Raw genomic sequence first — 15047 nt, 5'->3', positions numbered from 1 at the left:
CACACGTCCTGATCAGGTCACTGGAAACCGGGACCTGGCAGTCGAAGTGTTGGTAATTTGCACACATGAGGTGGAATCATTAGCAGATACAGAGTCATCAACAGTCTGTCTGAACCCAGTCTCTACATTGAAATCATGTTTGGGGAGTGATGGCTACATGTCGAAAGTGAGAGAAGTCTCTCGTAAGGGACTTCCTAGGATCCTGAGCAGTCACCATGTGTCCTTTTGTATTAGTGATGATAAACGGTTCAGCCTCAAAGGGAGCATCAGACTTTCTTTTTCTGTGTTGTTTGACAAGCACTCAATCTCCTCTTTTAAAGATGACATTTCTTACATTACATTATCTGCCAGCATATATTTTCATTTTCTAAGTCCATAGTATGAATGTCTCCTTCATTCTTGGTTCTGAGGTAGGCCCATGGGGGCAGTTTGTTCGCAGACCCCAATGTGGGTTCAATGTGTGTACCCTAAGAGTACCATGGGCCATTGTTTAACCCACTTTCAGGGTTTGTGACCCAGTTCTGCAAACTTGATGTGGGATCCAATAAGAGTCGAACAACTATTGCTGCGAGGTTCCAATACCCCAATGCAGGATTCAGGAACCTTGGAGCCTTGCTGCTGGTCTGTGTACCCCATGTCAAAATGTACTTTTTTTTATATATCCCTTTTGGGCCCCATACGTGGGGAACAGGGTTGGTCTTTTTAACCCTTTATGACAATACAGTTGCAACTCACTTTTCTCTAATGATCCAGATATCTGCAACTTTCTCACCCTTTCAAGCCCACTAGCACATTTTCGTAACACTAATTTCTCAAAAACTACTTAATGGAAATATACACCAGACAAGTAAAGGCACTTCTTTCAGAACAGTTGTACTTGCATTGTAAGTTTAGTGTAATTTCAAGTTTTTATTTTTCAATAGAGGACACAAATATTCATATGAGAGTTGAAATGAGAAATGTCACGCATATATATGTATCAATAAACAATGCAGTTTAAGAGCAACAATTTTCACGAAGTCGATTCTGTTAAAGCTGTGGGTACTAGTTTGTTCCGTGAACAGATAGATAGAAAATTGTCTTCTTATTTTCATTTTAGCACTTACTTTGCTTTAATTTTATTGCGTTATTATATTAGGATGAACGCTTATTCTTTCTAATTCAGTTTTTTAAAAACCTTTAAATAGAAAATTGTTCGCAATGGTTCGGGGGTTCCTATGCTTTGGTTAACAAAACTTATTGAACGCTTCCATACCATATGTTGTCTTTATCACCCGTGTGTTGGCGTGTTTTTCTTCTTTGTCCTAATTAAACTGTTTTTACATTGCACCGGTGGCTCAGAGTATGATTGCTAATTTGGACCACTAACCATTTATATCTATAGAAAACACATTTTAAACAGAAGACTATTTTTATAAATTGAGACTTTTCAGTCAACCCCATTGAAAAGATTACCAATTGCATTCGATGTTATTTCACTCCCCGCCTGGTGCAATAGATAACCATTAGATATCAGGGATTGTGGGATACGTTATGCGTCCTTGGAAATACAGACCGTAGGTGCACCATACTGTTGGGAACGGGAAGACTGTTTGATCAAATATTTTTCATTTTCTAATTATAATAGTTTTTAGACCCTACATAAGTTTTTTTTTTAAAGCATGTCTATTTTTTGTTTTCAGGTTGTATCTAGAGGTCAGATTGTAGCTGTTGGCAAGAATAATTCGTCTGCCTTTACAGTGACTCCTGAATCTTCATGGACACCTGTGGCTTTGCTCATTGTCTACTACATTCAAGATGATGGAGAAGTTATTACTGATGTTCTGTCTTTACCCATCAAACCTGTCTTTGAAAACAAGGTGTTATTTTTATAAACTCTTTCTATAAGTTTTTAGTTGTGACATTATTCATGTTCAATGTTATACTCCATTTGCAGAGATAAGGTAATCTCTAAGTCTCCATAATAAGTGCAAATTTGCTGACCTAGTAACCGGGAAGCATCAAAGCTTGGACCTGGGCACAGAACTAAATGCAACTTGCTTCCTCTACATAGTTCTGAAATTGTAATTATTTGTAAGGAAATATGAAAAATCTATGTGCCTTTGAAATCATATTTGATGTGTTGTGATTCTTTTGAGCCATTCATCAACAATCACCTCCACTACTGGTCTATGAAACCATTTTGCCATCTTTGCTGTAGGGTGTCGTCTTGTAACTATGTACGTGTCTCATATAAATGATTTGTGTATATTTAATAAAATGACATGCAAAAATTCAGAATTTTTTACATTTTAATACTGAATTCAAAGTACATTTTGATAATGGCAAATTATTATTAGTACATGAGTTGTCCAAATCAGTTAATAAATGTAATTCAGAAACCTGCTAGAAGCCGTGATTTAATGTGAAAAATTTTAGGCATCCTTTTAACGTAACTCTTTTCATTCTCAGGTGTCGTTATCTTGGAGTAAAGCTGTAGCAAGACCTTCTGAAAAAGTTTCTCTTCACATGATTGCATCAGAACCAAACTCTTTAATTGGACTGTCAGTGGCCGACAAAAGTGTGAAACTCCTGGGAGACCAGAATGACATAACCGCAAGTAATGTAAGTTGAGCTATCTCTTTTGTTGTTTGTAGACAAACCCAGTAGCGACTCCTCTGCTAAAGTGGAGGAGCATCCCCCCCACTGCCAGAAAGCAGCACAAGAAAGGAAAAAATAAAATAACAAAATCTTATAATCGTTTTATTTTGTTCTCCTACTGCGGCAGTGTGTGAGGGGGTGGGGCGGCGCTGCAGTGGAGGAGTGGTAGAACACTCCTGTGCGTAAGGACTGTTTTGTCGGGGGTGGGGCAGCGCTGCAGTGGAGGAGTGGTAGAACACTCCTGTGCGTAAGGACTGTTTGGTCGGCCCTCTCGGGCCGCCCAAAACAGTCATGCACACTTTCCCCCTTCTCCATGCAGGCTGCATTACAGCCTGCATGGAGAAGATGTCCATCCCTTCAGCCCCTGGCTGAGCCCCGCGTCACGGGGCTCAGCCCAATCACAACGCTGCATTGCAGTGTTGTAATTGGCTTAAGGGTGGCAGCCTGGCGGCCTGCTTCCTATTCCGACCTGGAATTGGACACATGCGAGCAGGAGAGAAGACGTGGGACCCGGCGGCGGTGGCAAGGTAATAGTTATTATTTTTTTTTTTTAATGCAGCCCGCACTGCCTCTTCTCTCCCCCTGCATGCCCGGCTCCCTATCCAAAAGCTGTGCCGGCCACCCCTGGACGACCCTCCTTTTAAAAACAAGAAACGTAAAGGACATAATCACAGATATGCTAAATTTGATGAATAAGCACCAACACTGTAGTATTCAATTTCAACAGTACCAGAGTAATGCTGATTTAGTGGGAAGGAAATGGAGCAAGACAGCCCAAAAGCTACTATCACCCACATTTGAATGCACATGAGGATCAAAGAGGTTTAGATTTAACTAACTGCTGGCCAAATTTGCATCCTTTTTTCCAATATCCTGGGCAGCTTAAAGGTGCCCAAGATTTGCAGAATCTCCAGGAGGGGACCATGAAATAGATAAAATATAGCAACATTTTCAGTTTTTGAGGAAAAATAGGAATATTTTTCTGGATAAAAATGTCTGTTTTTTCACAGAAATGGCATCAACCAACAGTTTGCTGTGCTAAAGTCACCATCTTCCCAGCTTTCACAAACATGCACAGCTGAATAAAATCTATTTTTTTTACCACAGTTCCTGCATCTTTCAAAGAGGTAGCCCAATTTTCGTGTGCTCTCCACCTGCTTCTACTTTGTGAAAAATGGGTATCAAGGAAACCTATTTATGTCTGAAATGGGCACAAGATGTAGAGTTTATAAGCAGTGGTTATTTGTGCATCTCTGAATTTATAAGTGCAGGTACTAGCATTAGTATTTAGTGAGAAGGGCCAGGCACGGTATTGTCTAAGGTGAATCATTCACACTTAAACCTTCCCCCTGAATGCTGTCCATATGTTGCTGCTCTAAGAAATGTGCCACTTTTGCGCCATCCGCTGATGAATCTACTACTCAACTGAAGAATAAGGTTTGCCTTTGGTTAAGCCAAAACTCTGACTTTAATCCCACAAAATATAAATGCATCCTATTTCTTAGGACGATTGGATGGATTGGCTCTTCGGCCAAGCAGCGGAGGGGAGATTATATTGTCATCAATTGTCATTACTCTGGGTTAGCTTGACGTTTGATCTTTTCCAATAACCGACAAAGACAGATGACCTATGGCATTAATTTAGCACCACTAAAGGTGATCTACAAACAGTAGCAGCCTAGGATCGAGCCTCCACCACACAGCTCCTGCTTAATGCCAAGACAGCTAATTGCCGTCCATCTCTTCTGACAAGCAAAAGGTTTTCCGTCCATTCAGCCTTATAGGCATTGATTGACTATCACTTCCTTGTCACTCATTGGAGTACTGTGAGACCCAGGCTACATCAGATACTGGTTCTGTAAGTCCTCTACCTTTGGATATTCCTAACAGGGTAGACTCTTTGTTCCATCTTGTGTGTTGGAATGTTGCAGGCTATCAGTCTAAGCTGACCTGGATTGGTTCGAATACATTTCTAATTTGATTATGCAAGGGACTTGGCCTTTGGAAAATATCACTTGAGATAGTTATTCGAGTTGTTCTGTCCTGGTTTTGCTATTCCATGGCATAGAGCATGGAGGGGAGGGGTTGATGACTATGATTCGTATTTCAAAGTTGTATAAGACTGTTCAAGTCCTTTGCAATCATCAGTGGGATATTATTTCTATGGTTGATCTTTATTAACAAGTTAAATTTTTTTCTCATTCCTTTTTGCAATCATTTTGATTCCCTATTTTCTGTCTCGTCTACCTTAAAACACAGATCAGCCACTTCATTGAATTTCATGCCATAGGAGGAGTAGATTTTAATGCCAATATAGGAACAAATACCACTCACAAGATCCATTTGCGATGGGGGATAACCAGTTGTATGTCCAGGCTGCTGATTGCAGAGGGATGAAACTTTTAGAGGCCCTTTTAAATTTTTGCATACTAAATGTAATTGAGAAGGTGGGTGATTTGTTCATGCAGACACCCACTTTTGTGGCTTAGGTGGGTCAGAGTACCATAATTGGTTATATTTTTATTACAGAGGATTAGGGCCGACTTGTTTTTGCTGGAGGAGTTAAGGAACAGAAGTATGGTGATCATAACCCTATTGAACTGGCACTTGATGTACCTGATTGCATGTGATCCCACAAACACTTAGGGCCAACAGACGTGGTCATAAAGGATAATTGGCTTAAGATTAGTTGTCGAAAAGCCCATTTTCCAACTGTGCTGACCGCTCTGCTGAGATCCAACCGAAGGCTGATTACAGATTAATCGTTGGTCAGATAACCCACCTTCATTTGAAATGTTGTTAGCCTTTGAGAAACTGAAAAACTCTGTTGGGGATCTTGTCAATGGCAGCGATAAACCTGCAAGGAGTCCCTATCCAGGATAGTTTGACAGCTCATGTAAAGCTGCAAATAAAGGTACGCCTAGCACTTAACTGTGAACCCAGGAAGGAGATATTGATGGCCACTGACAGGATGGAATACAAGCAATCTATTAGAAATGGGAAACCTGGGATCAAGGCAGAAATGTGGGAGCATCATGTGTGAACATGTAAAGTAAAGGACACTATGAGATTTTGGGACATTGTAAATAGATGGAATCACAGTAATGTAACTACAGAAGGGTTAGGGATCAATATTGCTCCCAAACGCAGGCAAGATAATTACAGGAGGATTTACTCCTTTGGGTAAAATCTGGGGAAGGATGAGATGGTTATTGTACTTCATTTCCCTTACTGATCTCATTTCACCTTGACGAAGTTGTAGCGGCATTGAAGATGGTCCGTTTAACAAGGCACTGGCCCTTTTAGAGTACAGATAGACCTCTGCAAAGAGACGGTATCCCCCTGTGGGCACCTATCATCACCAAAGTTCTTAATGCCACCGCCTCCCAGAAAATAAGTGCCTCATGGCAAACGGCTGGGATAGTACCTATTTTTAAGAAAGGTAACAGGAAGGATCCCAGAGTGTTAGAGACCAATTTCTTTGCTGGATTCAATAGTTAAGATTGTGAGGAATATTATTCTACATAGAACTGAGGGTTGGATCCTAGCAAATTATATCCTCAGTTTATTGCAGTTTGGTTTTGTGAAGGGATTGGGATTCAAGAGCAATGTCTGAACTTACAACTTTTGATAGCGAAATATGATTGCTAAAAGGGATCATTATATCATTTTATGGGTTTAGCAGTGCTTTTGATCAGGTAAATAGCTCTAAACTCTGGGGTATTTTACCTAAATTTGTTTGGCCTCACACAAAAGTTGAATTTCAATACAAATTACATGAGGAAGGCGGTGCATCAGTTAGGTTTGCATGGAGGGGGAGTGAACTAAATCCTTTAACCTTTTTAGTGGTGTTAGCCAGGGATGTGTTTTAGCACCCATTTTATTTATTTTATATATTAACGGGCTGTATTATTTTTTTGGGGAGAGGGGGGTTCACTGGGGAAGAATCTTCTGGAAGCCGGAAAGCTAAGTACGTGCCGGCTTTACGTTATGCAGATGGCGCGATTTTGCTTTTAAGAAAACCAAATGGTTTACGGTGTCTTATTGATGTGTTTGTCAAATATATGGATGATCTAGAAGTGAATATATCTAAAACCTATTATATGGTGTGTAGTAAGCCCCAACCAAAACTGGACCCATGGTGATAAAGGGGCAAATTATTAGGCGTGTTAATGAGTTCTCCTACCTGGAGCGGTGTCTTATTGATGTGTTTGTCAAATATATGGATGATCTAGAAGTGAATATATCTAAAACCTATTATATGGTGTGTAGTAAGCTCCAACCAAAACTGGACCCATGGTGATAAAGGGGCAAATTATTAGGCGTGTTAATGAGTTCTCCTACCTGGAGGTAACTTTTGACTCTAGGGGCAATTGGCTGCCATGTTTATGAAACATACCTCCATGGGGGCTGTTTTGGGGTTAGTTTCTAGAGTCTGTAACAAACCGATCTTGCCCTTACTGGAGGTGTATAAACTCACTTGTTTACTGATTATTACCTTAAGGGCATCTATAGGGGTGTATCTGGACTTCCCACGTTTACAACAGGAAGAGAATTGATTTAGTTGGCGATGTTCGAGGTAGGACCAGGTAGTCCCTATTTCTTTTCACACAGGAAATTGGGCCTGAGTTTTGTGGACGATCATATAAATCTTGCACCACTTCTTGTCTGGATTGTGGTTTGGGGAAAGAAACACACTGAATTTAATAGGGAGATCATTTCTGACTGTATGGCATGTGATCTGGGGCAGAAAATCCAATGGCTAAGTCATATTTGGAGCATCCCTGAAAGTTTGGGAAGGCCGGAGCTGTTTTTTTCCCCACATCTGTTGAGTAAAAGAGAGGCTGGTTTGGTAAGAAAGGGTTTTGAGATTTGCATCTGCAGCTAGAGAGACGAAGGAACTTGAGAAATCATCTTTGAGAGTTTATATTATGTCAGGGTGCTGAACTTTATCTCACACAGTTCAAGAATGTTTGGGAAAGATCACTCTTGACCAGGTTCTGGCTGGTCTCTAGCAGATGCAATCTGTGTGTACTTTTGGGACAGTATGACACAAAATATATTATTGTGTGCCTTTGTGATGGTACCTCCTTCCAGACACTGGTGATCTTTACCCTTTTTTGTACTTATCTTGAACCTTTTAGACACAGATATTTGTTGCCTATTTTAAAAGCCCTGGGCTTTCGACAATGCAGACCAGCATTTTAATATCTTTGTATGGTATCTGATCCTATTGCATGTTTTTCTGTGGGGCTTTCTTAAAAATCCGAATACCATGGCATAACTCTGAATTTTTAATACATTGTCTGTAACGTTAATTAACTTATCTGCTGTTTTATTGTGTATTTTATGTGATGATTGTTCACTTATGATTATTTTTAATAATTGAATAAAGATGATACGGACTGACAACAAATGTTGTACATAAAAAACGTTATTAATTTTTTATTGTAGGTGATCCAAGAACTGAAGCACATCAGTGACCACTTTCAGGGTTTGATCAGTAATTCTCTTGACGTTTTTGAGGTATGGTTATTAGTTTTGTGCTTCAATACAACTCGTGTTTTTAAATTGTAGATTGATTGCTTCTTTTTTGTTATTTCAGTTGGATACTAATGTTACTGCCGAGATGTCACTGAGCGCCTAAAAAAACTTTAATTGATAGCATGAATATGTTTGTCTTCTTGCCATGGTTTTCAATCAGTGGTGTACCAAGAAGGGGGGTGTCCGTCCCGGGCGGCATGAGTTTTGGGGGCAGGAGCCTCCCCCCTGCTCTTACATGCATGTGCTGCGGAGTGTCAAACGCAGGAATCGCTAGCACCCCCACCCCGCTCTTCCATGTGGCCACCGCGGGCGCTAAAGGCAGGGACCACCACTGGCGGCAAAGTGTGTATTTACGTCATTGTTTTCTATGGTGGCGGTACATGTATCAAGATCCTCTTTATAATCATGCATTTGATTAGCTCTGCTCACAAAACAGATCGTTTCTTTCAATGAACAATGGGCTTGGGCAGAGAAATGACTTAGACCACCATTACTGGGGTAACGAACATTAGACCGTCTGATTCATATCCTTGGCAACTACATACGTTTCGTATCCCCTGAAGATTTTACTCCTGGCAGCTCACCCCCAGCATTGGTAGAGTATGCCTAAAATGATGAGGTCTTGTGCAAGCCAAAGTTCTATTTTATCTGCTTGTCTCACGAAAACGGTGGTTATATCTGTAAGGATGAACAACCTATGGGCACACGCCGAATAAGCTCCTGATATGAGCAGAGACGAAAAGGGAATACATATCTCCACATATCAGTAGTTGGTAATTCCAAAATATTCACATCCCATTGATTAGTGTGTATGGTTTATCAATAGAAAGAAGGAAATATTTTGACTGACATGATCCCAATACGCCAATTTTGAGACACTTTTGCAATCTAATTAAATCTGCAGGAATTGTTTTGATATAACTCCAATGAAAAAGTTCCATGGTATCAGGTCTGCAGAAATTTACACCAGGTGGAATTTTTGTCTTAATAAAATCTGCAAGTATGGTAGCTCTTTTCCAAATTTGGAAGGTTATGGTTAGAGGTAGGAAATGGGTATATTGGTGGGATGGAAATGGACATGCAAGATACATGCACCAGCTACATACCTGTAAGTTAGACTTTATTCACAAACCTTTTGTGTGACTACAACCATTCTGTGAGCACGTTTATATATAAACCAGGAAAATGTTGACCCATGTTTCTCCAGGATGATTTTTTAAAAATTAAAATCTGCAAGTATTTTCGCTCTTTTGCAAATTTGTAAATTTATGATTTGAGGCAGGAAAAGGGTGTTTTGGTGGGAAGGGAAGAGTCATGCAAAATGCATGCACCAGTTATAAAATTGTAAGTTTGACTTTATTCACAAACGTTTTGTGTACCTACGACCATCTTGGAAACACGTCTAGATGTGCCCCAAGAAAATATCGTTCCTTGATTTCCCCTTGCTGAAAAGTATTTTACCTGTGGTGAAAAAAAGAAACTTTGTGTGTACTAATCCAGAATCAACCATACTAACTGCTGTGAATTGATCACCCAATGAACAATTCGAAAAGTACAGATTAAGACGACATATATTGAAGAGGAGAGGGGAGTACAGTTAGTGTAGATTTCCATGGGTGCTCCTGGGAAAATGTGTGAATCCTCTGACTGTTAGAATTCTCTAAATAATTATTGCAATAAACGTACGATTAATAGTTGTCCTACTTTGTTAATATGTGTCAGTTTGCGGAAGATCGTTTTGATCGGTGTGGAAATATATTCTTTCCACACACGAAGGCATCATAAATATTATCCTCAGGGTAACCATTTCCCTATGTATTGCTCAGGGTAAACTAGAACGTCATAATACCTATCACATGATGATTCTCTCTGCTTTGAATGAACGTTTTTTTTTGTTTGTCAGAATAATAATTATCCAGGCAAATGTCGCATGTTAAGTGCAACTTTGAAACCTCCTGTCACCTTCCCCTTAAGATGAATTATAGACTGCCAAATAGACGGCAGTGCAAGGTCCTGAAGCAAAGGGACACTGTGTCCTTCAAAAGAAAGCACTCTTTTTTTCTCCTGTCAGAATTAAATATCTGTCTTTGTCTTTTAAGTCCATGAAACCAGTTTTTATAATGATGCATCGATCTGCATCCAGGAAAGACTGATCTCTTCATTCTTGAGACAGTTACATAAATTGATGAGCACAGAGTCCCCTTACTCTTAGATCCACAGCACCTCCATCAGTGAGCCTCCCACAAAACCGCATAGATCTTCACCTTCTGCTTTTTAAGGAAGCCCAGCTTCCAGACGCTTATACCTTGGCCCTGTTTTCTATCATTTCTTTTTTGGAGCCTCTACTTCATTCTTTGAATATTGACTGTCGTGTTTTGCACTGATAGCACCCTGTCTTTGGAACCTCCTGTGCCTCACTGTATATTTGACTCTTCACCCCAATGTTGTCACTCAGGTACTTCATTTGTCCAGTTTTTATTCACCTTATTTCTACACTTCCCAGTGCTTTCACCACCAGATTTACTGTTGCCCTCAGACTCCATTAGTCTCCTCTCATTTGGACATAGCCATTCGTAACTACCATCAATGGCTGGACCTGTCGCTAACCCAGTTAGCTCCAGCAAAAAAATCTCTTAGTCATAAAACTAATCCTTCCGAACCCTGGTTCAATGACAATCTCAGGGGAAAAAGGCAGGAATGTAGGAGCTCAGAACACAGATGGAGATCTCAGCCTAAACCAGCAGAGAAAGATATATAGTCAACCAATCTGTAGACTTACAAAAAGAGGATTTTAATTGCGAAAAAGAATATTTTGTGATAAAAATAGAAGGAGCATTGAACTCCTCCAAGGAACTATTTGCAACAAACTTCCTGACCCTAAAAACCCAAATATCAATCAACAATTCTGTAACAAACTAGCACTTCAATTTCAGGATAAAGTTAAGTCTTTCTATAATTCCTTCCTCAACTTGAGCCAAATGGCTGACTCTGATTCTAGATCTCTGAAAGGCACACACAATATCAGTGTTTTATCCCACTTTAGACCTCTGATGGTGGGTCAGACGCAAAAAATACTGATGCAGATTAAATCAGATTCTCCACAGAACCCACTTAAAAAATTAGGCAAATGATAGACAGTGGGGGATATGTGGCTCTGATCCTTCTGGATCTATCCGCCGCATATGATACAGTCAACCATGCTCTTCTCCTTGATTGCCTTGAATCAATTGGGATCAAAGATAACACACTCAAGTTCATGAGTTCTTTTCTGACAGACCGCATTCAAACAGTCTCCTTAGGTGATTTCACCTCACCATCTTTCTCTTTACTCTGTGGAGTCCCTCAGGGCTCATCCTTGAGCCCCACTTTTTTCAATCTTTACGTTACCCCACATGCAGCCTTAATTAAATCATTTGGTTTTTCCCTGTTTTAATAGGCTGATGAAACCCAGATCGTTGTCTCTGTCACCAACAATCCGGGATCCACGGCTGCCCAGTTCCACAACTAAATGCTCCATATCGGTAACTGGCTGAGCAGCAACTAATTGAAATTGAACCCCTCAAAAATAGAGGTCCCACTGTTTGCTAATAACCCTTCTTGTTGGTCAAACAAGTGGTGGCCACAGGAACTGGGGAATCTACCTAACCCCAGGGAAAAAGCAAAAAACCTGAGGGTGATTATTGATACTAAGCTATCTTCTGAAGGACTAATAAATCATATCACTTCTTTGTGTTTCCTCATTTTGAAAACCTTAAGGAAAGTTTTACTTTTTATTCCACCTAGCCTGTAAAAGAGGGTAGTCACAACTCTGATTTTGTCCAAAGTAGATTAAGGCAGGCAATGCACTTTTTATTAACATTTAAAAACGATTTCTATATACGTTACAAACACTACAGAATGCTGCAGCTAGGCTACTGCTGGACATTCCAAAACATTAATCTGTTTCTCAAGCACTCATTCAACTACACTGGCTCCCCATTGACATACATACACAGTTTCAGACACTCTGCATTGCCTCCAGGGCACAACAAGCTGTCGGCCCAGACTACTTTATTCAGCATTTTCATCAACATATCCCAACGCGCTCACTGGGATCATCCACAAGTGGAAACCTAGTAATCCCCAGATTTAAGAAAGCCAACTGGGGGGTGGGGGAGAGGCTTCATCTTATGCATATCAAGATTATGGAATTCTCTTCTGGCAGAACTAAAATTCAGGAAAGATCTAAAAACTTGGCTTTTTTCCAAATAATTCTGCCATCTTCTGGATCCTCTTCAGCCTGTCAGATTCTGCTTAGTACCTTGATACCCCCGGTAGATTGTCGTGCTTTATACATTTTATTTTCATTTCATTTCATAATAAGGAGGAGGTGTGGCCTAACTGCCAAAACTGCTGACTTTTGAACGGTTCGACATCTTGTCATTAAAATCAATCATATCAATGAATATCTCTGTGCATTAAAAAATTTACCTTTACCTGGGTAACATAATGTGGCGCTCATATGAACTGCTGCAATGCAGCATTGTGATTGATAAGCACCCAGGCTCCCATGACCAATCACAACGCTGCAATGTAGCGTTGTGATTAGTCTGAGCGCTGTGGTTCGGCACTCAGCCAGGGACTTGGGGCCAGGGCATGTTCTCCATGCAGGTTGTAATGCAGCCTGCATGGAGAACAGAGAAAGTGCGCATGACTGTTTTGGGTGGCCAGAGAGGGCAAACCAAACAGTCATTGCACACTTAGAAGGGTTCTACCACTCCCCCCTTGCTCTGCAGCCCCGCCCCCTCACGCAAAGCTGCCGCAGCAGGAGGAAAAAATAAAATGATAATAACATTACGTTATCATTTTATTTTTTCATTTTTTTACTGTGACGGTTCTCCGCCTTGGTGGCAACCATCAGGCCATGTGGGTGGCCACGCCCTTTGGGCGGGGGAGTGAACTCTTGAAAATGGTGCTGAAAAAACTGCTGTGTCTTGCATTCATGAAGATGCCCGCAGCCCTTGAGAAAGTGCTATCAAGCATGAAACGTGTGTGGCAGGACATAACTCTTCACGAGGCGCTTCTGCTGTAGCTGAACATTGTACCCCTCCATTAAAAGTTGGCTACAGAAACGTACCTGTGTGTGGCTCCATCATAGCAGGCAACTGTTTGTTGGGATTTGAAGCGGCACAGCCTGGGCCGCGATAAGAGCCCAGCTGCGCTTCGGGGCAGTCCCGCTGCGGTGTCAAACGGCACTGTAGCCTAGGGACAGGTATGCCGGTGGAGGATTCACGAACATGACAGAGAGTGGGAGAATGCTCGTAACTCACTGAGGATTTTAAATATTCATAATTTGAAGCAAAGCACGACGACTCACATGAGCAATACTTTGGCACTACAGCAACCATCAGGCCATGCGGGTGGCCACTCCCTTTTGGCGGGGGGAGTGAACTCTTGAAAATGGTGCCGAAAAAACTGCTATGTCTTGCATTCATGAAGATGCCCGCAGCCCTTGAGAAAGGGCTATCCTGCATGAAACGTGTTGGGCAGGACATTACTCTTCATGAGGCGCTTCTGCTGTAGCTGCGCATTGTACCCCTCCATTTAAAGTTGGCTATAGAAACGTACCTGTGTGTGGCTCCATCATAGCAGGCAACTGTTTGTTGGGATATATAAAAAATATATATATATATATATATATCGAGTGCTACCCGTTTCTCGGACAACCCCACAAGCACTTGCTTGGTTTCATAAAGGGAGACGGTAGACATCGTGCACTTTACTGCTGGCCCCTGATGAGGAAAATAAATTTCCGAAACGCGTCGGGCCTATAACAAGCACGCAACTGCCCATACCAACTAACGCCTTGGGGAAGGCGCACGCAGGCTCGAGTGCTACCCGTTTCTTGGACAACCCCACGGAGCTATATATATATATATATATATATATATATATATATATATATATATATACATACACACCGCTCCGTGGGGTTGTCCAAGAAACGGGTAGCACTCGAGCCTGCGTGCGCCTTCCCCAAGGCGTTAGTTGGTATGGGCAGTTGCGTGCTTGTAATAGGCCCGACGCGTTTCGGAAATTTATTTTCCTCATCAGGGGCCAGCAGTAAAGTGCACGACGTCTACCGTCTCCCTTTATGAAACCAAGCAAGTGCTTGTGGGAGATGTAGTCCATATTATCCTGGATGGATGCACTTTCAAATTACTGCTCGTTCCAAAGGCTCTAACATGAGCCCCCAAACATCACTCCTGTCCTCATCCATCGCGCAGCTCCACATGTGAGACTCCTTGGATAGAGGGTCTCGTGGCCCCCATTTCTTCGGGGTGATGCTACCCAGCGGCAGGAGCGCCGCTAATATATTCCGCTCCGTGGGATTGTCCAAGAAACGGGTAGCACTCGAGCCTGCGTGCGCCTTCCCCAAGGCGTTAGTTGGTATGGGCAGTTGCGTGCTTGTAATAGGCCCGACGCGTTTCGGACATTTATTTTCCTCATCAGGGGCCAGCAGTAAAGTGCACGACGTCTACCGTCTCCCTTTATGAAACCGAGCAAGTGCTTGTGGGAGATGTAGTCCATATTATCCTGGATGGATGCACTTTCAAATTACTGCTCGTTCCAAAGGCTCTAACATGAGCCCCCAAACATCCCTCCTGTCCTCATCCATCGCGCAGCTCCACATGTGAGACTCCTTGGATAGAGGGTCTCGTGGCCCCCGTTTCTTCGGGGTGATGCTACCCAGCGGCAGGACCGCCGCTAATATATTCCGCTCCGTGGGGTTGTCCAAGAAACGGGTAGCACTCGAGCCTGCGTGCGCCTTCCCCAAGGCGTTAGTTGGTATGGGCAGTTGCGTGCTTGTAATAGGCCCGACG

At 41.8% G+C, this 15047-nt stretch overlaps 1 protein-coding gene across 1 annotated transcript in view; it reads left to right on the top strand.

The window, feature by feature from the left end:
• The window catches only part of LOC147707493 (CD109 antigen-like), an 899009-nt gene that overhangs the window by 447896 nt on the left and 436066 nt on the right, over positions 1-15047 (top strand). Inside the window, exons 14-16 of the mRNA XM_086926509.1 lie at positions 1683-1859; positions 2452-2604; positions 8095-8166. Of these exons, the coding sequence (XP_086782635.1) occupies positions 1683-1859; positions 2452-2604; positions 8095-8166 (402 nt within the window). The remainder of the gene's footprint in view (positions 1-1682; positions 1860-2451; positions 2605-8094; positions 8167-15047) is intronic.

Source organism: Lissotriton vulgaris, chromosome 6, assembly GCF_964263255.1.
Source record: "Lissotriton vulgaris chromosome 6, aLisVul1.2, whole genome shotgun sequence".
NCBI lineage: Eukaryota > Metazoa > Chordata > Amphibia > Caudata > Salamandridae > Lissotriton > Lissotriton vulgaris.
This window is presented reverse-complemented; position numbering and strand designations above follow the sequence as displayed.